Source organism: Polyodon spathula, chromosome 30 (assembly GCF_017654505.1).
Source record: "Polyodon spathula isolate WHYD16114869_AA chromosome 30, ASM1765450v1, whole genome shotgun sequence".
Classification (NCBI taxonomy): domain Eukaryota; kingdom Metazoa; phylum Chordata; class Actinopteri; order Acipenseriformes; family Polyodontidae; genus Polyodon; species Polyodon spathula.
Window position 1 is genome coordinate 6,405,408 of NC_054563.1, and position 24,484 is coordinate 6,429,891.

Below are 24,484 nucleotides of genomic sequence, written 5' to 3' on the forward strand. Positions count from 1 at the left end.
AGGCTCATTCAAAATGTGGACAATTATGCACTGATCCTGCCTCTGTCTGTCACGCTCTACCTTGTGAACAGTTATATCTGAATTTTAACCAATCTTAACCAACTTTTTCATAGATTTTTATCATGCGTAAACTGTCGAATTTATGCAGTTTTTCTAACCTATAGATTTAAGTAGTTTGGGCTTGTGAAGTGTGTTTAAAAAAATCTTTAACACATTACAATCTTAATTCAGCATAACACCAAACACAGCTTTTCTGTCTGTCTTTGATTCATTTGGTGATGTTTGGTTTTAACCAACACAATATAAAACTTTGTTTTGTTTACAAACAGGCCCCATTAGTTGCCAGGCAACTGGCCTTTAATACCAGAATATAGTAATACTAAGCAGTTAGGGGAGGGGAGGTGGGGGGGAGAAGATACGCTTATTGAAGTTTCCTTCTGACAGAAAACTAAAATCTTCCAGACACCACAGCTGTTGGTGTGGGAGGATGATTGCTGTTTGCTGTGCCACAACAGTTTCACTGTGTAATCACCTAGCAAGTAGATTGCAGCTAATTGTACACACTGACAACCTGCTCTACAGACAGTTATAACACTCTATTGGGGGCTATTTTTAAGTCCCAGTGAAATGCCATACACTGGTGAAATGTATACTGAGATACTGTATGCATAAAATCATGACAAAGATGGATTCTACATTATGAAATGAAAGGACAATTAAAGGAATAGGTGTTCTCTCTCTCTCACAGAATATTTTTAAGGATTTAAACAGTGGCTGACCTTAATGCCACCCTTAAACACTGTTCTTGCTGTATTTATATTGCAATATGTAATCTGAGTCTGTGTATCTGTGGAATAATACCTGCTCTGCACTGTCAATGTGCACTGCCTGCTCTATATTGTCTGTAAGAAAACCAAAAACAAATCTGCTTTATATTCCATGTTTTAACGGCAGTGTTTGATCTGCCAATACCCCTTAAATAAATTTATTTACGTGCTTTGTGTTTTTAGTTCATCGTTTTTAGATTCAGTAACTATGGTTGGGATTAAGGGCTGAAGTGCAGTCCCAGCCTTCACGTCACTCTTAGTACAAGTTGTCCTTTTGAATGGAAAATGTAGTTTTGGCTTTGTGATCTACAGTACAGTGCTGTGGGCCAAGTTTGCATAAACAGACCACTAGCATACAATGTACTGGTATTTTTTAAATGTACTTTTGGTTGGAGTGTGGAGAGTCTTGTAACTTCTAAGGTGTGTTTGTGGAAAAATGCTTAAGGGATGGGAGTGTGTTAGTCACAAGGGGCTCCTCCATCTGTGTAACAGAGAAGAATACACAGGATCTTCCAGCTGGCTAGTCCTTCCATAAAACCACTCCCCATAATTTCCTAAAGTAGACACATGTTTTTCATTTCCCATGTTACAAATATAAAACAGAAAACTCTGCAACTTTTACAAATTAATTTGAATAATAAAATATATACCAAAGTGTTTCAACTTCAGGCTCAGTTACTGTTAGGGTGTGTTCATATTGACCATCATCACTTCTGCTGGCCCTTTTTATAAATTGAAATGCACCTCTGTATTTGAGGTCAGTTTTACCCAAAATATTTCCTCCACATTTTAGCTCTCTTACAGTTTACTTACTGTAGCTGGGAAATGCAGCTTGAACTGAACCAACGTTCTAGAGATGTTCTAGAGCCAATCCTTGGCTCCAAAAAATAACACTGTGTAACAAATTTACAGTATAATCGTAAATCTCGAAAAACTACTCACTTCTAAATCTTTTGTAGTCATTTTTGTATTACTTTAGTATAAATACATGTTAATTTGGATTCATATGTTGTTTTTTTTCTGATCTTATGTGAACAAAAAGACTCAAATTCTCCTGTTTTCTCATTGGAAATAGTGATATTTTGAAATATCACTGTCCTGGTCACAAAAGCAAAGTTTGTGGGGAATAATAGCCATTTTCTATACTTTTGAGGCATAAGCAATTAGGAAATAACACTTACTACCCAGGAACAAAAATTGTGTTACATAGTGTAATTTTACATTGTCAGTGCTGTATGTAATTTTATAAGGGGATGTTTCCTGCAGTATTGTGTACTTTTGTCCCCACAAGAAAAAGTTGTACCTGTATTCTGGAGCACTTGCTGAACCATAGGCAAAACAGAGCCAGCACAGTATTTAAAAACTGCCACCTGCAAAGTTGTGTTGCAGGTCTGTAAATGCAAATAAACCTACAGTTAAAATTCAGCATGGTTTCCAGTATCCAGAGACTTGGGCTGTTAACTTGGCACTACTAGTGAGCAGCAACCTTGTCCTCCACCTGCTGGTGAAAGACAGTGTCGGGGACATCGCACTGAACACTGCACTATTTACTAGATAAATAACAAATACTGTCAGCTGCAGACCTGCAGGTATCCAGTGTCATTGTCATGCATGTCTTCTTAAGCACTAAAATTCCACAAGAATCAAGCTTGTGCAATATCAGGAAAGGCAGTAAACTTGCTGTGCCCTGTCAAATGCCGTGATTTATGGTGTGCTAACAGAGTGTAAACCACTTTACAATTACCAGCATTGTTAATGAATCCTGGCCGTGCTGTGTACTGTCCTCAATCCCTGCCTCTCTCTCCTGCAGGAGCTGTGTGAGGACCCCCACCTTTTTGTCAATGGGATCAGTGCACACGACTTGCACCAGGGCCAGTTGGGAAACTGCTGGTTTGTGGCAGCCTGCTCTAGTCTAGCCTCCAGAGAGTCTCTCTGGCAGAAGGTAAGTGGCGCTCTCCAGCTGTGCTCTTCCGTTTCCCATTTAATTAATTGTTTTGGTATCAGAATGTGACAGTACAGTGGATACAGATTATTGTAAATGTACATAGATAATGCACTTTTTCAATTCCCCCACACACTTATCCATATTCCACATATTAGTGACCTGCATACTGCATGCTGGTCTCCAGGTTCAGGGTCATTGTACGGTCAGCTCAGCTATTCCCAAAGAGCCAGCTCTGTGTTCTCCCCTATTTTGTTTAAACATGATGAATACAGGTTTAAACATGATGAATACAGTAGGTAGCAATGTAACAACACACTTGAGAACAAAACACAGCACAAAAGTGTAAGCAGTTGGTTGGTCAATAACAGGAAAGAAGGCGTGTGGACATTTAAATAACCAAGGAAATAAAAGACTACCTGAAAGTAAAACTTGCAAACAGGGATTTCTTATAACTTAGAATAGTGACATTTAACTTTTTTTTTTTTTTTTTTAGTGTTTTCTATAATGTGTTTCTTTCAAAACTGCACATTTTAAAGCAAAAAAAAAAAAAAAAAAAAAAAAAAAAAAATTGAAAAAAAAAATTGAAAAAAAAATTGAAAAAAAAAAGTACGTGACCAGTACAATTTTAGGGAATGAATGTATTCGCTACAACCTCCTTATTCATGATTTAGCCATCATAAACAGGTTCTTATTTCAAAGTGTGACTGAAATTAATTTGCATTTGGCAAGGATATTGCGGAACGGCATGACACCCCCCCCCCCCCCCCCACCTTTTTTTTTTTTTCGAAACTAAATCTGGTTTTGATTCGATACCTGTTCTCGGTCAATTCTAACGAGCCTTTCCGCTCGTAGACATGTCCTCCTGGGACCTCGTTATCTCCGTGCCTGGGCTAGTTCTGCGTCAGCGGCTTCATACTCTCCCCAGGCGCTCCTGATGTTTTCACTAAGCTCGGAAGTTTCCGATGGAATAGGTCCCCCAAGCTGCAGCTGAAATCGCACCTGCCGCCTTCCAGGAATTCCCTACTCTTTGCTCAAAACCCCTCCTGCAGCCCTTTCATTCAGGTGTAGTGTTGAGAACGTCACAGGCAAACAACCTGCTACATTGTAGGGTGGGCGTGCCCTGACAGGATTGGTACACACAATTTCAAACGATATCATGGGCCCTACTCACAAAACTTTACAGATTTGATTTAAAGACTTATAAGAACTGTTCATCTGTGTTTATAAACATACTCTTAGGTTTAACAGTGAAAATGATTACAATGAGAATAAACAACTAACCCTTTCTAAAACAATTAAAAATATGATTCATGGTCAGCAGGCTGGATTTATTTAATCAAAATTGACTTTGAAAAATCCACATGAGGCGGAAGTGTGTATCTGTAGTTAATTGTGTGTGTGTTATTTGTTATAGTTACAAGATAATACGATTATTCTGTCTGTATTTATGGCCTGATTTCATGTTTGGAAGCTCAACCATTACCGGGGAAAATCTGATTTCTTTCAAGGCTGTGTTTCTCAAGCAGTGTGGATGTTTTGAGTTTCAGTATAAACTACTGAAACACCTTTTTGTATTCTGCACTCTTAAAAGTGTCCTGTTTCTGAATCTGAAACACCTACACCTCTGGCCAAAGGTTTTACATCACCCATTAGGATGAACAAATTTTGCTTCAAAAAGTTGAATGAAACCTGCTGAATAATGTTACGTTAACATATTGAATTACATACTGCTTTGTGGTTTTCCATATACTTAACAAAAAATGACAAATTGAAAAGTATGACCTTTCAAAATCTAGCATGAAATGCTGCTGCTGTTATGGCTTCCGGTAGGCTTTTGTAATATCATTTTGTAGTCAATGCCTGTCCTACAGTAAGGGAAATAAGTCGCCAAAATAAGGTAAAAATGTTCTTCTTCTTCTTCTCCTCCTCCTCCTCCACCTCCCTTTTTTTTGCAGACCTCAGACACTTTTATCCACGCAGATGTATATTACCCTGGACACCTGAGTTTAATGACAGCTAACTTGTTTTGTCAACATAGAATGATTTATTGATATTTTAATATGGACTAGTCACACGCATCGCACACAAAAAGACCCCAAGGTTTATCTATGCATATGTGTATTACAGGACATGCTAGTTTTAATGACAATTAACTTATTTTGTCAACATGGAAATATTCTAGGGAACGCACGTATTGTGACGTCCTATATCATTTATTTTAAATGATTTATTTCTGTTTTAATATGCAAAAATGTAGTTGATTTGAATAACACTTTCATTGAATTGAAATTACATACTTTAGCACATGTTATATATATATTTATATTGTAAACAAGCCTTGCAGGTCAGGTTCGTTTTGCCCTTTTAAAAATACCGATCCAGACATGGAGGTTGAGGGTTGAAATCGCTGTTGCACTGTTTTTAATAATAAACAAAATTAAACAAAACAAAAACCTAGCTCTTACAGGCATGAACTGACACAGACTGGAACCTAACTACAGCTGGACAGCTTTATAGGTTTTATAGCTGTGCCTATTTTCTTTGTGCTGGGCAAGGTTGCCCCAATGGTTTCTTGAAACTTGGCTTGTGTTTTTGATATCTCCACATTAAATGGCTGGGCATTTTTGATAATTTGCCGTTCTTTCACATTTCCAATGTGTTTTCGTTTCAGATAACTGAAACGCACCAGAACATGGCAAATTGACATAAAGCTGGGTGACATTAGCACCAGTTGTGCTCAGTAAAAGATATTTTGTTGATTCAGATTCAGTTTCAATGCTGCCTCTCAGAAATACCCTGCTCCACCCCAAGAGAACTTGTTACTTAGAATCTGAAGCCACTGAGAAAAGCTCTCTAGTAATTATTGCCTGGTGAGAAATACAAACTCGCCTCAGACCTGAATTACATCAGACAGTACATGGTGTCACTGAAGGGAATATTTGTGTGAAATCAAGCTGAATATTCAAGAGAAACCCTCTTTGTTTTACTGGAAAGTAAGGGATTTTAGATCAGTTTTATACCTTTGTTTTGCTGCTCTTGGGAAAACACCTAACATTGCTAATATTTGGTACTGCATAGCCAAATCAGTTTCCATATTCTGAATATATGGACACTAATTATTTTTATTATTTTAAATCTTTTAAATATCAGCTGAGATATGTAAAAAAAGGTACCGCTAATAGCGCTTCCTACCTCTTGTATCTGGACCAGAATAGCTGTTCACACATATTCTGTTAAGATAGTGTGAGACCATGTCTATTCTTATATAGTAGTACTCCTGTACTGGGGGAAGGCTGATCTATATTCTGAAACATCCTCCACTCTTTAATGAAGGTCTGCAGTGGTGTGGCATTATAGCCCCTATTCACAAATCCCATGCATACCAACAGTCCCTATGTGGTGAGGACAGTCCAGATTTCCTAGCAATTGTCCCACGTCCCGATGCATAGGAAGAAAGTCTCAATATTTACCCATAGAAAAAAAAAAAATTCTGCACAGTAGTGTTAGTGAAAACCACACGCTGTGCTCTTCGTGCGGCTGACACATCTGCTGATCACTAACTTTTATAACAAGGTAAGAACGCTTCATTACGTCTATTTTTATTGTCATGATGGTCGTGTTGAGTTGGGAGGGATACGTCTATTATATGACAATGAGTGTTTTTTGCATATGACTCCTCCCATGTGTGTGATGTATATGACCCCCCCCCAGAGGGGAGCGTCCCGCTGAACAGTTTCAAGTATGAAATCCTTACAGGCTGTTTTAAGGAATGCTTTTGTTAAGGGCTGTTTTTTAGGATCCATTTTGATTGATTAATTCAAGTTTGCAATTCATGAAATCCTGTCCCGCTGTTTTCAAAGCATCGTTTTAACGCTAAAATAAACAGGGTGTAATTCTCTCATCAGCATTGTATTTAGTCCCTAATTCTTGCATTTGTTTCAGTTTTTCATTAAATCCTTGAAAGTTATTGAGCTCAACATGATTTATAGCAATACTCTCGCCAGCAACACCTGTGCGAGCTTCCCTGATGCTACCAAGATGTCTCACAAGCGTAGTGGTACAATGTATCAATTTTCTAAGAACTAGGGTGAGCTATCAATTGTTTGTTTCTGTATCTATTCATCTCTATAAAACCCTTTATGTCCCAATGGCTGTAATTCCTCAGAATTGTACTGTTTAATGTACATTGAAGCTCCAGTGTCTGACCTTGAAGAATAATCTGAAATATGCAACTATCGGACACTACCCTCTAAGCGGTCTATTATCAATTATTTCCGACTGACTCCCTCTCACAAGGACATCCTGTTTAAAAGAAGCAATGAGATGCTGTTAATAAAGGCACAGCAATGCAATTTACGTGTATTTACCAGTCTGCCAGTACCGTGTGCTTACAGTTCCTAAATTTTTACGAAATGGTTTGGATTTTCACCAAAATTAAAATGCCCACATCTGTGCACAATACATCTATTCAATCATATAACAAAGGCCTATTTCACTTTCAGTTACACACAATATAGATGCCCACAATAGGGCACAATAATAGAATTCTTTCTCAATTAACTGTTCTATTTTCCATGGGTATTATTGCTAGCAATCCACAGCAGGCTTGTATCTAAAAGTACTGTAGGGTTACAGGTTGTGAATATACAGTTGTATTTGTACAAGACCTTGGTACATGTACAGTAGTTAAAAGGGACAGGTTTTTTTCTCCATTCACTCAAGAGCAAATGTGTTCTATTTGTTTTAGAGTTGACAGCTTTTAAAATGTACAACCCCATTATTTAATGAACACATTAGAGTAAAGGTGCTTTTTGATTTTGTAATGTTACTTTATTCACAGCATTAATGGACAAAATGAAGTGATGGCTCCCTGAAAAATATCTCATTGCTGCACTTCCTGTAAGAGAGCCCATGGGGAGTGCAGAGACATTGAAAACACATCAGTCATAGCGAAAAGCTGTGATTGGTTACAGTACTGCGATGGGAAGCAAAAGCGGGAGGATTCTGGGAGTTGTAGTTCTTTAGAAGTCCCTCGACGGGAAGTGCAGCAAAGAGATCTCTTCAAGGAGCGAACAGTAAAGGTGTTCTAATTAACAGCTTTGAAAACAATTCCAGTGAAACATCAAATAAATGTTTCCCATAATGTGTGTGTCTATTATAATTGGAAATGAGATCTATGAAGTAATGACACCACATATTTATGTGCAGTTTTTAGTAGCTTTATTTTATTTTATTCGCACTGGTTTAAAATTTCAGGGAGTTCAGGGCTAATTCAAATACAAGTTATTTTCTCAAGGAAAACTGACATTGAAAGAAATAAAGACCTTCATGATTTATATATATATATATATATATATATATATATATATATATATATATATATATATATATATATATATATATATATATATATGTGTGTGTGTGTGTGTGTGTGTGTGTATAATATGACATTACAATGACAGATTAATTGTTTTCTAAATTAGAAAACACACTTTTGATAGCACTGGTATATTTGATCATTACAAGTAATGTGTACACATTTTTACAATAATCAGAATAACATTTTTGTAGTTTTAGTTCTGGTCATATGCAAATGTGTAATGTATAGTTTTTAATATCTTAACTGTGTGAGCTTGTTTTTAAGAAAACAAGAAAAAAAACAAACATTTTTAATCTGTAAAAAACAGACACCTATTACATTACACTGTAATGATACAGGCGTTTTAGTGAATAGTACTGCAGTATTTGGAAAGTGAAGTTTGAGAGTTGAAAGTAATATTTGTTTTGGAGCCCTGGAACTGTTTGACATTCAGAATGCTGCAGCTGTGAATTTTGGGTGGATGTAAACAAGCAAAGCGGGATGGTTTTTTTCATAGCTGAAATCTCCCAGTGGAGTACTTCATTCTAATTAGCACCTTGAGGGGACATGCCATGAAATACAATCAATACCATCGAATAGACACCAGCTTGCTGCTGCCATAACCTTTTCCAGTAGTGATGTTTAACAGCTGGTCAGCTGGCGTGCACAGATAAAGGACTGTTCTCATGAATACAGTGTATATATAAGATTAAGTGCGCCATATACTTTAATGCAGCTGCTTCATAATTATATATCTATACTGTTTATATATATATATATATATATATATATATATATATATATATATATATATATATATATATATTTGGTTATAATGTCATGTAAGCTTAAAAATAGAAACGTGTCATCTTAAGCATATTTCTATAAACTGGTGCTGGAATTATTCAGAACATGGAACAGAGAAATTTGTTCTATATACTCTGCAAAAACGAATAAAAACATCAAACTGGGCAAACCATAATACATTCTGCATTTAGAGTAGAAGCTGTATACAGAAAGCTTGCTTGTTATTACTCTGTGCTTTTTTGTGTTAGAGCAGGTTCAATCATAGTTTTTTAGTCCAATGGTCCGCAGTTGCACAATGTGCATATTCAAGCATTCAAACATTAAAGCACAAAGAAACATATTCAATATAAGTAACTACAGAACTACTGTAGGAGGAAACACACAGCAAGAAAACCCTTCCCGTTGCAGCTAGTTAAAATAAACAAGCGAGTAAGAAAGTAAGCAAGTGATCAATATTTCAGCGATCACACTTTGAAAGTGATTGAGCAGTTGATGTTGGCTGGGTCCATGCCGTCTTCAAACGTCACCAGGAAGTACATCACCTTTCGGATCTTGGCGAGCTCGGCTATTCGCTCCCCGAATTCCTGGGCGTCCGCCTCGTAGCACTGGATCTGGTCTTCCCCCTCCTTCTTCCAGAAGATCCCAGCAGGGTCCAGGAGCTGCCTGGTCATGAGGTTGGTGAGGTCAGGTGTCCAGTGCTGGGAGGTGCCTGTGATGATGATCTTCCCCAGGACGTCCAGCTGAATGTTCCACTTCTGGAACTTGAGCTTCTGCTCGGTGAACTCCAGCCGGTACACATACTCCTTGGGCCGTAGCAGCTTCTCGCCATCCTGCCGCGTCTGGTTCCCCTCCTGCACACTCTGAGCCCGCAGCCTCATGCACTCTGTGAGATGACTGTCTTCACAGAAGAGAAGCTCCAGTGCCGAGGCCATGGCTGCTTGTTTTGTGTTTTTGGGTCTGTCTCTTCCCAGTCTCTAATGTGGGATGAGTCCTGTCTGGCTGCAGTGTGGGACTGTATTGAGCCTGTTTCACAGACAGCGAAAGGGATACTGTATGTTGTGATGTGTGGTGGTGCTAGGCAACAAAAACTAATGACGTGCAAAGCTGTAACCAGGGATTTTCCTCTGGGCGCTTAGGGCTTTATCAAACTTGCATGTGCTGTTGCATGATTCCTGCATTATGCTGTTGAAGGGATGCTGGCTATTATGACGACACACCATGAAATGTTTTTGCTATGACTGAAAACTGAATGTCTCTATCATGCGGACTGTTTCATGGCTTAGAAAACATTGCAGGAATCCTTCTCTGAAACTGTATTTATCATGCTCTCTTCTGCTCGCCTCATCTGTATTGGGTTTGGTACAGCAGGTTGTCCTGCTTTACTTGGCTTCTTAGCCTGATGCAACCCTAAAAGTGCCAAAAGAGGTCGCCCACCGACAGCACATAATTATCAATACTAAATACTTATTGAATTTCAAATGTACAAGTAATTGCCTTTCAAGTTTTAGGATAGCATTTGGTGCCACAATCATAAGTTGACAAGCCGTGTCCTTAGAGTGGTCCATCTGCAATGCATGATTCCGAGTGGAGATGTTAAGATATCTGTCTTGAATGCTTCCTCAAGCAGGTATGGAGGCAGGTCAGGTGGTCAGGATGTCATTTAGCTGCTGCTGCTGCAGGGAGGGTACCTCTTCTGGACAGGCATCTCCACACCTTGACTTCTCTTTTGCTTGTCCTCACTCGGAGGCTGCTTGAGCAAGACTTTTATGGCTTCGAAATGGCCGTGGTTCATTTTTTTCTTTTCCTTTATAATGTTTGTTAAGTGTTTCCATCCTCTTTTGTGTTGTTGTATTTAGTAAGCTTGAGTAGCAAAACCCTACATCTTAGACTGCTCCATTAAAACTGATGCTGTTACCAGTTTATATATGTGCTTAAGATGAATCCCATTTTCCGCTAATATTTCTCTCATAGTGTATATTTTTGACAGACTTCTTTTCCACCTATGTGTTTTCTTCACTTTCTGAACAGGAATATTATGCACAGTAATAAGCCAGCTTCACAAAAACAAGCCCAGTAAGCAACAAGACAGCAGAAAAACATGCACATAATGTTTTGAACACAAATATAGTCTTTTCCTTTGCTGAACAACACTGAGGAAACCTTTTGAGAATATGAAATTAATTAATAGCACAGGAGGTACAGCAAGCCATGTCTTAGCAACCATAAACACAGAATGCCATTGTTCACACATTCTCTGTTTCAAATTCTAACTAACAAGTCTTACAGGTGTTGCAAATAGCATATCACCCCCCTTAACTAACCGGTGTGGCACCTCCAGTATCCACATAAAACTGGAACAGAAAGTCACTGTCGTAAAACTGAATCAAGTACGCTTTGGTACCAGATTCTAATGATGACCCCTCAATGTACTTGTATTTATTTATTTATTTATGTATCTCAAATAAATCTAAGTAATATAGTGATGTGTTCATTTTATTTCTGGATATGCCTATATGAAAATTCCTGTACTTGTGACAGATCCTCTCCTATTGTGCTGTTCGGTGTGTTCTGTTTGAGGAGGGGGTTGATCTGATCAACCTCCCCCGCTGGCATTTTACTACCCTGGGGAATCGTGCTTGATTCAGCCAAGGTGTTTGATGCAATCCAAGGTTCCCCTTGCTGTAAAATGCTAAGCGTTGGTTTTAATTTTGCAGGTGATCCCAGACTGGAAGGAGCAGGAGTGGGACCAGCAGAAGAAAGAGGCCTACGCTGGGATATTCCATTTCCGGTTCTGGCGCTTCGGAGAATGGGTGGACGTGGTGATTGATGACCGGCTCCCCACCATCAACAACCAGCCGGTCTATTGCCATTCCAACGATGCCAATGAGTTCTGGAGTGCGCTGGTGGAGAAGGCCTATGCAAAGCAAGTGCCGCAGATTTCCTAGGGGCAGTGAAATGTTTTGGTAGCATGTCCCGAGCGACTAGGATAAAGTGAACTTTAGGTCATGCTTTTGTTTTGAGTTCTAGAACCGCTCCCTCAGTTGTGTTGAAACTAGGTAGCACGATTCCCTAGCACACGTCCATTAAGGTATCATGGTGACCAACTAATGAGTACTGGTTTGTTGTTGTTTGGGCTGTTGAAAGGTATATCGCAGTAACTGCTTGCCCAAATTGAACAGAATTTTGCGTGGACATTACAAGAAGGTATTGAGTGGTAAAAAGAGGGTGCAATCACATTGGCCAACAATTATAGTGCAAATATGTGACTATATCAGCACGGCATGGAACTTTTAGAACCACTCTGACTGATTCCCTTGAAAACAGGTTGTCTTTGGTAGGGGTGAGGGGTGCCGTTTTAACAGCACAGTAACGCATCCCATAAGGTCCAACTGAACAACACCCCTAGGCATGCGTATTGGACCGTATCGGACACCCTGGAATGAGTTTCTGCATTTCTTATTCAGCATTCAATCAATGTAGATCTATTGTTGGTAGCCTGCTAAAAAATACAACTCCTATAAATGTTTTGACGGGGTCCCTTAGAGGCTGGTTTACAGCCTGCCGTCTTTAGCTACTTGTCTGTATGCTGACCAAAGTCTTTCTGTTTTATATTACCCCTGTCTTTTAGGCACTCCGTGTTGCCTAGTGAAAATGTGTGTAAAATCCTGTAGGCTTTGTTTTTCCCTGACCCCTTACCTCGTTGGTGTGCGGTAGAATGTGTGCTAGTTGGGTGCTCCTAGTAAATGTCTGGAGTGTGAGCTGACCGGGGCTGCTCCCTGCCCCCAGGGTGTATGGCTGCTATGAAGCCCTGGACGGGGGGAACACGGCGGACGCTCTCGTGGATTTCACCGGGGGAGTGTCCGAGCCGCTCGATCTGATTGAAGGACAGATTGCCCAGGAAGAAGAGTCGAGAAACCGGCTCTTTGAGCGGGTGCTGAAGGTGCACAACCGCGGGGGCCTCATCAGCTGTTCTATCAGAGTAAGTTCAATCCCGCCGCGTTTCCCTACAACACCCCTTTTGGTCTCCAAAGCTAGGACCCCGCAAGGTGGGCCAATGGAGCAGCTCTCTCAGCAAAGCTCAGTTCTGAATAGCACCTCGTCGCAAGCATGTAATATTCCTCCGGCTGTCTGCAACACCCCCGTTACAAAAGGAGGTGAAGCTCCTGTCTTTTCCCTGCGTCTTTTTTTTTTTTTTGTCTGTTGTGTTCGGAGAAAGAACAAGAAGTACTTGGGAACTAAAACTAATTTTCTTACCCACTAGGATTCATTTTCAGTCTGTTTTTTAAATTTTTTAACTCAGGCTACCACCAGTGCTGACATGGAGGCACGTCTGGACTGCGGCCTGGTGAAAGGCCACGCCTATGCCGTCACAGACGTGCGGAAGGTGAGGCTGGGCCATGGGCTGCTGTCCTACCTCAAGTCAGAGAAGCTCTTCATGATCCGGATGCGGAACCCCTGGGGCGAGAAGGAGTGGAATGGGCCCTGGAGCGACAGGTATTGAAACACGTTTATTTCATTGTTGTAAGCTGTTAGGTATTGTCTATATATTTGATGTGCTTGTTCGCATGGTGAAATGCTGATAGAGCCACTGCGATACAGTATGTTTATAGGGATGTCCTGTAAAATCAATCTGGGGAAATCAATTTGTATTATCAACTTCGCATATTGATAAACACTTCATCCAATGTCGTTTACTGTACCAATGTTTTACATGGGTAAGTTTATGTAGAAAGCAGGAGAATCATTGAGCTTTGTTTCAGCTGGTTAAAACACACAGTTGTCAATTCCATGCGCTGCCCTCGACTGGCCTTTCTGTGAGGGGCACTTCCATAACGCACACTGAAGTTTAGTCTGTAACCATAACAACTTTTAGTCTGTAACCGTAACAACGGTCTGGGAGTAATTGGGGAGGCTTGTGCAGTGGCTAAGAGGTCAAAGCCAGCTGTAGTCTCCCAGTTTGAGATCTGGATTCATGCTTAATTTAATGTTTTGGGTTTTCTGTTGATGATGCAGTATCATTACTGCTGGAGTGTTTATTTTTTAAATTATTTAAATAAGAAAAAAAAGCAATTTTTCTTATTTAAAGACCTGAAAAAAGCAACAAGGACCAGGGGTCACAAATGGAGATTAGACAAAGGGGCATTCAGAACAGAAAATAGGAGGCACTTTTATTCCCAGTAATGTTGTTGAAGCTGGCACTCTGGGATTCTTCAAGAAGCTGCTTGATGAGATTCTGGGATCAGTACGCTACTAACAACCAAATGGGCCCAATGGCCTCCTCTCGTATGTTAACTTTCTTATGTTCTTTCCCTAAAAGTAAGAGGTGTTGTGTGTGTTTGGGTTTTTTATTTTTTTATTTTTTTATTTTATTTATAAATCTCTTTGGCAGTTCAATATTTATTTAGTTTTGAGTAATTAAATAAATAAATAACTAAACCAGTGCATTAGTTTGAGGGCATCTGAAATCAATTTTTGTCAACCCCAAGATTTTATAGAAAAGGCAATGTACAACGGATGTGCAAATGGGACTCACGTTTATCTGGTATTTTAACATTATGGCAGTTTTAGTTTTTGCATGTTGGCAACTGGGAACTAAATTTCATATTTCAGCGTCTTTTATTTCTAGAGTAAAATGTTCAATGAAAATGCTTTCTAGAAAAATCTGCAACTGTATACAGTATGATCATGTTATCACGGGTTCAACATGAATACAAAGCTTGTACCATACCTTCTGTGCCGTTGTCAAATCTGCTTTGGGCTGGCAAACTGCCATGCACTTGACTTTATTTCAAAAGGAGTTCTTGCATGTCCTTCATCTTGCTTTATAGTTCTGAAGAATGGCAAAAAGTGAGCAAGAGTGAGCGAGAGAAACTGGGAGTGACGGTGCAAGACGATGGAGAGTTCTGGTACTTTTTTAAATTTCCTCAACAAACAAACAATGGCCTCTATGTATCACAGCAGTTTTTACATGGTTAAAATGTCTACAGCTTAAATTTTAACCATTGGTAGCCTAAATAATGCTATAATACCAAACAATGTTTTTTAGTATTATTTAAATTACTAGTAAATGTGATTCAATCACTGTAAAAATGACCAGTAAATGTGATTCAATCACTGTGTGCTACCTAGATTAGAAAAAAAAAACTCTAAACCAGGACTCGCAAATGGAGATTAGATAAAGGGGCATTCAGAACAGAAAATAGGAGGCACTTTTTTACACAGAGAATTGTGGGAGGATGGAACCGACTCCCCAGTAATGTCGTTGAAGCTGACACTCTGGGATCCTTCAAGAAGCTGCTTGATGAGATTCTGGAATCAATAAGCTACTAACAACCAAACAAGCAAAATGGGCCCAATGGCGGCCTCTCGTTTTGTAAACTTTCTTATGTTCTATAATGAACATGAGTCTAATATTAGTAGGCAGGACAGCCAGCTCAATTTGCCCTCTGATAGACATATGTCCACTTCAGTGAAAGCTTATTGACATTGGTTATATGTGCCTGTCTGTAGCTAATGCTGTTGTCTCTCACCTTTTTTAATGAGCACAAACCTTTAAAAAAAAAAAAAAAAAAAAAATTGAAATAAAAAATAAATAATCTGCTCTCCTCTGATTTGCTCATTCAGGATGACTTTTGAAGACTTCTGCAAGCACTACACGGACCTGATTCTGTGCCGCCTCATCAACACGTCTTACCTGAGCATCCACAAGACGTGGGAGGAGGCGGTGCTGCGGGGGTCCTGGGACAGACACGATGACCCCTTGCGCAACCGTGCGGGGGGCTGCATCAATTACAAAGCCACCTTCATGCAGAACCCACAGGTGACCGGCAGACAGTGTTTACAACAATTACCTGTCTCGTTTTCTAGAAATATAGCAACAGAGCATTAAAAACAATTCTGCAATAACATGATAGGCTGTTAATACAGCAACATACAATTCAAATCTGTGCAGCTCACACTTGTTTGAAGCATACGACAGGCTGTGATTGTATTAGGGTTTAACAGGTTCTTGCTCCTGCTATAAATGCTGTTTGGTGCCATGAAACTTCAGTTCTGCTTTTAGTTGCCTTGCAGCATACTGCTGTATGTGGAATACTAGAGTAAGTGCATGTAAAGGTAGTGACTATGCTTATCTATTTTTAGCGATCTACAATGCCACCTTGTGGTGATAATAAGATACTGTTGAAAACCTCACTGGGCTCATTGTACATTTTTAGAATAGATGTTAGCAGAAGCATGCAAAGTGTAAGTGCTGCTGGTGGTCTTTATAAAAGATTCATGGATATCACAATTGAATTGAATTTATCCAGATAGACTTTATAGAAACATACTTTATAAATGAATGTGTTAAGTAATGAAAATAATATAGAAAGTGATTCCAAAACACAAAGAATTGCAATAGTTTTTGTAACACCCGTATGAAGTTGCTCTTCAATGTTGGTGTTTTGTTGCAGTACAGAAAGGCCTCAGACATATATTTGAGTCTTGTCCTTTTCTTTCCTTTCTGTCCAGTATGTCTTTGACGTGAAGAAGCCTGAAGATGAGGTGCTGATTTGCCTGCAGCAGAAGGACCGGAGAGCTCGCCCAAAAGAGGGGAAAGGAGAAAACCTGGCCATGGGCTTTGACATCCACAGGGTGAGGAAGTGACACGTCTCTGAGCAGCAGTGTCTTTGCTAGTCTGTTGGGCATTTGGCAGTGGACTTTAATGGGTAATACTAATAGTACCTTCCTTCCTGCCATCCCCTTTTATGGTAAATCATAAAAAGATGTAAGTGCACCAACAGTGTAATGCAACCTGAATTTTGAGGAACTGTGTGTGCTGGACATTTCTAAAAGTACTAAAGAGATCTAAGCCGTTTTTGCCTGTACTGTGGGTAATCATCAACACTATTTTCGCAAGAAGCAGCACTAGTTTTCCAGTCTAATTCACTACTCCAAGAACTTACCTGAACGTGAGGGACAGGTAGGATCCTAATACCTGCTGCACAGGAAGTGAATTTATTGTCTGGTAGTGCAATCTATTGTCTTCACCCACGTCTAGAAAACGTTTACAAACGTTATAGTGCAAATTTTATAGTAGTGATGGGTAAGTCTCAGTTATTACTGCAGGGGAACTATTGTAAGTTTGGGAGGGAGAGGATGGCACAGTTAGGTTCATGTCCAGAGTTTTGGTTTAATTTAAAGTGAAGCAGTCGTGTTGTCAGTGATGCTGTAAGGGTCATGTTGTTCTGCTGCGTTGGCAGGTGGAGTTGAACAGGAAGTACAGAATGCACACTGTCCAGCAGAAGGTGGCGGGCTCCGTCTACATCAACTCGAGGTGTGTGTTCTTCAAGAAGGAACTGCGAGAGGGCCGCTATGTCATCATCCCCACAACCTTCAACCCCGGGCACACAGGAGACTTCCTTCTCAGAGTCTTCTCAGACGTGCCTTCAGACTGCAGGTAAACATGGCTTCTCTATTACTGAATGTGAAACGTGCTGGGTTCTGGCAGGGCTTGTATGCTGTAACTTCTTCTGTTTAGAATATGTAGATCCTCTCTGCAACCTTTTAGCTGGGGAAAACCAGGCTTACAGTATCTCCCAGGATCCAGTAATGTATGTGTGTGTGCGCGTGTGTGTGTGTGTAATTGGAACGGGAGACTGTTGGATATTAGGTTTTGACGGAACAGAACCTAATATTCTGGAACGTGAATTGTCTTTACACTGATTACTCTGATGAAGGCATGGACCGAAAATGTACTGCTTGACTTGTATATTTCATCAAATTGCTAAGTGTTTTTTTTTTTTTTTTTTTTTTTTTACTTCTTAATGTTTTAGCAACCTGTTGAGTTACAGCAAAACAAAGCAAATGAAGAACTAGTAAGTTGTGTAACCCAACGCTGGTTTAATAGATCTGCCCATACAGATACATGAAGACTGAATGTGACGTGTGTCTGTTTGTCCCGCAGGGAGCTGACTCTCGATGTGCCTCCTGAAACTTGCTGGACAGGGATGTGCGGATACCCCCAGCTGGTCACTCAGGTCCATGTTCTGGGTGCTCAAGGCCTTCAAGTTCAGGGTTCAAACGGAGGTACAAGAGGCACCTTACTTTCAGCTAGGGGTGATTGGAACTTGAATACTATAGCAAAGAGTGTGTCACTTTTTGGTTCTGAAAATTAGATTACTGCTACTGCTGTGAAGTCTGAGTTAACCATAAGGGTTAAACAGACTTGGCCACTCAATACAGATGGCTGCTTATTCAAGGTCTTTCATTTCCCCACAAAGTTAAATCTGATTTGTAGTTGTTAACCTCATTCAGTAAAAAAGCACCCATAAAACTAGGAACAGGATCCTTGTCCTGTGGTAGCTTTTAAAGCAGCACATATGTGGTTGTAAACCTGAACACCTAGTTCAGTGCGACCTGAGACATTTTGTAGTATGTGATCTAGGTAACTTGGCATCCTCAGTGTTCACGACAGGTCTCTACTGAATCACATTTTTTTTTTTTATTTCAGCTGCCAATCTTTACGTGATCATAAGCTGTGAGGGGGAGAAGGTGCGCTCCCCAGTCCACAAGGACTGTCTGAGTCCAGAGTTCGATGTGAAAGCGCTGTTCTACAGAAAGAAGCCAAGGGAACATATTCACATACAGGTAGAGGTGTATGGTGTTGGGTTCATTATTGAAGCTGTACAGGATGAGTCTAGGTCTACCTGCCTCCGGAAGCACTCTGGCATTTTAATGGAGTACTACACTGTAACCTTCCTTTGTGGGGTTTGGCACTTTAAAAATCTAGTTTAAAAAGAAAATGTATGCAAAATATACTGCTGAATAGATGATCCTCTCCTGCTCATTAAAAAGATTTGAATGATCAAACCTTCTCCACAGTTAACGAATGATAGGTTTTTCTTTATACTCAAAAGAAATATATGCCTTTTGACTCTACAAGTCACTGGACCCAGGCCATTTACATTAATATCTCTTTCCTCATTCCTAATGCAGAACTCACACTTATCATCTCATTTTCACTTTCATGTACATTGCCCGTTGGGAGAACAATATTAACATGCAGCTGTTGAGAAGATGTGATCCGTTGTCCTAAAACCCTTTTCTCAATCTCTACCTTTCTCTCTCAGATCTACAGTAAGACTGTGACGTGTGACACCTTCATGGGTCAGGTGATCCTCACTAGTGAGCCCAGTGACCTCCAGCAAGAGCACACCATTCACCTTCGAGACAAGGGCAACCGGCAGAGCAACGACCTGCCCGGCAACATCACAGTGTGCATCATCACCAAAGACGTGCTCACCAACATATAACGTTACCGCAGCCTTCCATCGCGTGCTGTACGAGCAACACGGGCGACCAAAGGACTCAGAAAAATAGGTGTTCACAAGGGCTACCTGTGTTAACAACTATGGCTTTGCCAGCCCAGCAGGTGGCGCAATTTGTTCAGGATCAACGTGCTCTACAGAATGTGTTGCCTGCACAGCCCTCTCTATAGAAGAAGTCTTCATGGTAATTGTTAATGTTTGCCAGATTACTGTTCCTTGCACAACCATGTCGTGATTTCATTAACAGATTTATTATTACTCATAGAGTGGTGCATTTTTTTGGTAGGAGGTTTATTGTCTTAATTAAGTAATAAGGACCAAGCCACCACGCATGTTTACTGTGCAGAAAATATGTTTTTATGTCTTCCTAAAACGGCATAAAAGATCCTTTTTATATGCCAAGTAATTACACACTTTAATGTTGCCAGTAATTATTAGCATGGGAATATGTTTATCTAATGAAATAACAAATAGCATAGCATAAGGTTTAAGATTGATATATTCGCTACTGTATAATTTTACTTATTTTCCAGTGTGTGTAACCTTATCCCCAACCCTATACGTTCTATTGTGATAAGTGCTTTATGGGACCAAAGATAGCCATACAATGTTGAAGGTTTAAATGTCATTCTTTGTTAACACTAGAACAACCAAAGAAATCTGCCCAACCTAGAAGGAACGAGGGGCCATTTTGACCCCTACTTGACCGTTCTATGCTGTAGTTGCCAGTGGTGAGACTAAAACACCATTATATCATTTCTGATAGCTTAGAGTTCTACTAATGGCATTGACTCTCCTGAAAATGATTTTTTTTTTAGGACACAAAAAGATTAGAAATCCTTCAGAACAAAACATGTAAATGTACTAAATCATTGTGCATTTTACTGTTTTACATTCAACTATAACTGTCATTGGGAATATAAAAAATGTGAAGTCAAAACAGTAGACTAAGAGACCCAAGAATGATTTATCATTGAACAGACAGGCACAGTGTAGGTCTTCATTCAAGAGCCACACTTTTTGCATATGAACTGTTTCAACTCCTTTGGTGCACATGAACCGCAGACAGTTGAAGGCACATGTTAGCTTGCTAGAATTTCTGAGTCAGAATCACTAGAGGAAATGTCAGCATCCTCTGAATCCCTGTCCTGGGTGTTTTTTGGCTTTTCCAAAATTGCAAAGAACCCTTCTTCTAGCAGCCATCGTCTCCTGTGGGGTGGGGGGACAGCTGCATTCCAAGGCAAAGGCCTTTTTCAAATACCATTCAAAGGCAAGAATACTGTGAGGAGTCAATGTGACTCATTGGTCCTTCTAAGAATACACTTATTTTAAAATGGGGTCGAAATGACCCATTGGTCCTTCTAGGTAGGTGTGTGCGTGTTACTTATAAAGTACTTTCAGTTTAATCTTGTACAAGACTAAACTGAAGAAACCCAAGTAGTAGGATATAGTATCAGGTTTTGTGGCTTTAAGGAATACACTTATTTTAAAATGGGGTTGAAATGACCCCTCATTGTTCTAGTGTTAATAGAGTTGTTTGCACATGACGTTGAAAAGTAAGGGTTGTCTGTGCATGTTTATGAAGGCTTTCCACACTCTCACAACTGCAGTGTTGGCAGAGAGCGGGAGTTGGGTATTTAATATACCTCATTTGGCTCATACACAGTAGCAGCAATATACAATACATATATATATATAATGTGTATGTATTTATGTTTTGGAATAGCTGTACATTTTGGTGTGCAAACCCTGTAAAGTTCTTAATGGCCTTGCCTGCTATAAATCTGTAGCCTTTTCCAAGTGCAAGTGTTTACTGGTGTGCACTGGCTGCTTTCAGGAGCTTTTTTAGGTACAGGTGTTGTCCATGCAGTATTTATGTAAACAGATGCACTTTTTAAAGTAAAGCGCATTTTGTACCTTTTTAAGTCATGGCGATATTATTCAGGCAAAGCATACTTGGTATCCATAGCCCAGTTAGTGTATGTAGCTTCAAATGGCATTGTAGAGATAGGTGGGGCTAGCAGTCACATGATTTAAATGGAACAAGGAAGGCTGTTCTGTGCTGGCATTTTGAATCATCTAGACAAGCTAAAAGCCAGGCAAAGAGAAAAGGGATAACCAGTCAATACTAGAGCAACAGAACCCAGAAGCACTCGGCAAGACTGCAAACACCATGAAACAGTAAGGGTATGTCAATCACATTGGTTTGTGGAGGGACTAACTCTTACAAGCAATTGCTTGAGCAGATAGCCTTTGACTGGCCAAATATCTACTGCTGGGGCGAAGTGTGTCTAAAATTTAAGAACATATGAGGTAATTTTGGTGTCGGTTTACAATGAAATCTTAGGAGTTTACTATGTGGGAACAAGCAGTTAAAAAAGTACCATAATTTTTAGAGTAGAACGTCCTCCCTGTGTATTACGCGCACCCCGTTCTTTGTGTTTTATTTAACGCCCCTTGTATAACGCACATCACATTTTGCTGCAAGAAAACCGGGTTAGTAGTCCTGTAGGTTGCGACTCGTTATAAACTACACTCCAGTAAACCGTGCGCTTCATATATAACGTGTATCCAGCGTATAGAGAGCCGCAATGCTTCTAAAATGTGTAAAAGGGTGCGTGTAATACAACAATAGTGTGCTGGGCATGCATTTTAACTGCAGTGCACTTTTGATTTTAGGTATAGGTAGTTCCTTCAAAATGTGTATAGTTAGAATTCAAAAACAAAAGCAGCAGTACAAGTAGTCAGCATTGTGGGGACATCCTGCCTGGCATTGCACGTCACGTGAGTTTTACTGATTACTCATATTGCCAGTTCCTTGGTGCCTTAGTAATGTTCCGGAGTATCTTTGCACCACATTACCCTTGCAGAATAAATACAAGTTTAAAACTGAAGGACGAAGAATTCTACAGGCTTTTACCAAAATGCCGATGCACACAATTGAGTAATGCAGACTGCAGTAACATGGGATGCTTGTGCACTGTTATCATATAATGTTGGCATTCTGCAGTCTGAGTAAAAAAAGCTTTATTGTAATGCGGAAATAAGCTTGCCTTGATATTTGCAAATGCATTGCATGATAACATTGAATTTTCTTCTGGGTACTTTTTATATGAATATTTTGTACGTTTGTGTTATACACCCCCCTCCCCACCAAGGGGGTCAAAGCCAATATTATGTTTACAATACTTTTAATGTTGTAAAAATACAATCCTGTATTTATAATTTTGTTTTTCAAGTTTCTGCCCACACTGTTTTTTTTTTTTAGTTGTTCTTCACAGCTTGTTTCCACTGTGGCTATTTTATAACTCTTTCTTGATGATGATTATGATTATTATTATTTTTTTTTTTTATAATGTCAAAATTTGTGGCATGAATTTGAAATAAAGACTTTTATTGAAAGCTGTCTCTACCGTTTGCTTTAATAATAAACCAAACACCATTTTTGATGTAGAACTAAAAATTCATTTTGTCTGCTTTGCTCCCAGTAAATCACAATAGTTCCTTTTGTTTACAATTCACAGATATGAGTTTATTTATCCACAAGGTGTCGCCAAACACACTTAAAAAGGGGGGACATGTTTGAGTAACTCATGCTGTGCAGATGTCCACTGCTACACTTGAATGTAACTGGGACCTGGTTTAAATGTAACCTCTCTGTAGCTTGATTTTATCGTAAAAAAAATCTATTAAATTACATCCCTGTGCAATTTTCTTTTTTAAATGTAGTGGTCACAATCCCTGTTTTTCTCCCCAATTTAGAATGTTCCATTATGTTCCCGCAATGTAGAAATCCTCACAACATCTTAGCAGATCTGAAGGTGAGATTATTAGATGTTACTGTGGCTGAAGTGACTGCAGCTACAGTATTTAAATAATTCCATACATTATCCAGGCCATGGACATCGACTGACTGCATAGGACTACAATGTGTGGTTGTCAAAGAAAGCGCTGTCTCAGCAAACCTGCGTTTTCATTTTAAAACTTGATTATCTGGTGCATCACTGGGTTAAGTAAATCTGTGTTGGCAGGCAATGTTTTCGGAAAGTCTTACCCTGTCATGGTCATTTCACGTGGAGAACAAGGAAACGCAAGTGTAACAGATTTCCTGTCAGACGAGGCAAGGAAACTGAAAACTTGTGAAAAAAAAAAAAAATGTAATGAACTGGGCCATGTTTAAAAAAAAAAAAAAAACTGTGCACCCTGCTTTTGATAAAGTGAAGCTTCAGGTGTCTCAGTTTCACTCTCTGTGCTCAAACTCTGTAAGACCAGAAATATCTCGGGTATTGACAGAAACTGAGAGGGTGTTCTGGGCAGTGTGAGAAAAGCTGAAGAAAATTCTGCACAGGATGGGTTAGGGTTATATTCCCATTGTTGATACATCAGGGGATGCTGTCTGATGCTTTACAAAACCAGACGTCATGAGATGGCTGGGCTAGAGTCAGTAATCATGTACCCAGTTTTTCTAAAAGGTTGAACAGATGGTCACGTTGCAAACTTTAAATTAGAATGGTGTCTAGAGGGTTAAATGTAATGGGATTAAATCTCTAGCAAGGCCGGTGAATGGGAATCCTTAATACTAGTCATGCACCAATGCCAGGAAATACTGCTCTGACATAAAATACAGTTATCTTTTTATGTAAAGCATGTTTTCTTCTTTTACAAATCACTTTGCATGAGGGTAAATGATTTGAGAGTGGTTGCTTACTTTCAAATGTTAACGAGTGCTGCAGCTTAGTCATTTTTGCATTTAAGAATGTTCTCATAAAACGTGCCCTCATAGCAAAATATCGGAAAAAGTGGTCTACGGAGACTGATCACACGGCATGTTGTAAGTGGGTGCAACAATGAAGAGATAGCGAAGGTTGTAAATGAAATAGTGCAGATGTTGAATTCCGGTTTCCTGGTACAGTACCACTGGTACTTGTGCTGTCAATAACATTGTCTAGCCCACTCAGCTGAATTTGACATTTCCTACAGTACCAGGAAGCAGTATCGACATGCTGGAGTTAAAGTCACAGTGTTCACATGATACCTCAAGAAGAAGGAACCAAAGAACAATATGGTAAAACAACACAGGCCTGCAAACAAGCCGGCTGCCAGTTAGAACACGCAACAGAGAAAAGTGATAAAAAGCAAATCCCAATATTTGATCAGCAGAATTATCCAGAAAAAAAAAAAAAAGCCAAGAAGAGCAAGAAAGAGATGGGTAACTTCAACACACGTTTTTAGGCAT

At 39.6% G+C, this 24,484-nt stretch overlaps 3 protein-coding genes across 4 annotated transcripts in view; 1 reads left to right on the forward strand and 2 right to left on the reverse strand.

Annotated features, from left to right (window-relative positions):
* The window catches only part of LOC121302948, a 30,705-nt gene extending 26,250 nt beyond the window's left edge, over positions 1 to 4,455 (reverse strand). Inside the window, exon 1 of the mRNA XM_041233321.1 lies at positions 3,586 to 4,455. The gene's annotated coding sequence lies outside the window, so the exon portion shown is untranslated. The remainder of the gene's footprint in view (positions 1 to 3,585) is intronic.
* The window catches only part of capn5a (calpain 5a), a 42,120-nt gene extending 19,554 nt beyond the window's left edge, over positions 1 to 22,566 (forward strand). For both annotated transcript variants that reach the window (XM_041233323.1, XM_041233322.1), the window contains 11 exons: positions 2,638 to 2,769; positions 11,653 to 11,861; positions 12,725 to 12,917; positions 13,239 to 13,432; positions 14,767 to 14,844; positions 15,563 to 15,758; positions 16,451 to 16,573; positions 17,182 to 17,378; positions 17,886 to 18,007; positions 18,432 to 18,568; positions 19,051 to 22,566. In XM_041233323.1, coding sequence (XP_041089257.1) covers positions 2,638 to 2,769; positions 11,653 to 11,861; positions 12,725 to 12,917; positions 13,239 to 13,432; positions 14,767 to 14,844; positions 15,563 to 15,758; positions 16,451 to 16,573; positions 17,182 to 17,378; positions 17,886 to 18,007; positions 18,432 to 18,568; positions 19,051 to 19,233 — 1,764 coding nt within the window. In that variant the 3' untranslated portion in view covers positions 19,234 to 22,566. The remainder of the gene's footprint in view (positions 1 to 2,637; positions 2,770 to 11,652; positions 11,862 to 12,724; positions 12,918 to 13,238; positions 13,433 to 14,766; positions 14,845 to 15,562; positions 15,759 to 16,450; positions 16,574 to 17,181; positions 17,379 to 17,885; positions 18,008 to 18,431; positions 18,569 to 19,050) is intronic.
* ompa (olfactory marker protein a) lies at positions 8,452 to 9,983 on the reverse strand. The gene has a single exon (XM_041233324.1). The coding sequence runs from the start codon at positions 9,868 to 9,870 to the stop codon at positions 9,403 to 9,405; it is 468 nt and encodes a 155-aa protein (XP_041089258.1). The 5' UTR covers positions 9,871 to 9,983; the 3' UTR covers positions 8,452 to 9,402.
* Positions 22,567 to 24,484: the final 1,918 nt, after the last annotated feature.

Bases quoted from the DNA above. Each gene is read 5' to 3' on its own strand.
- ompa (XM_041233324.1), bottom strand. From the start codon at position 9,870: ATGGCCTCGGCACTGGAGCTTCTCTTCTGTGAAGACAGTCATCTCACA.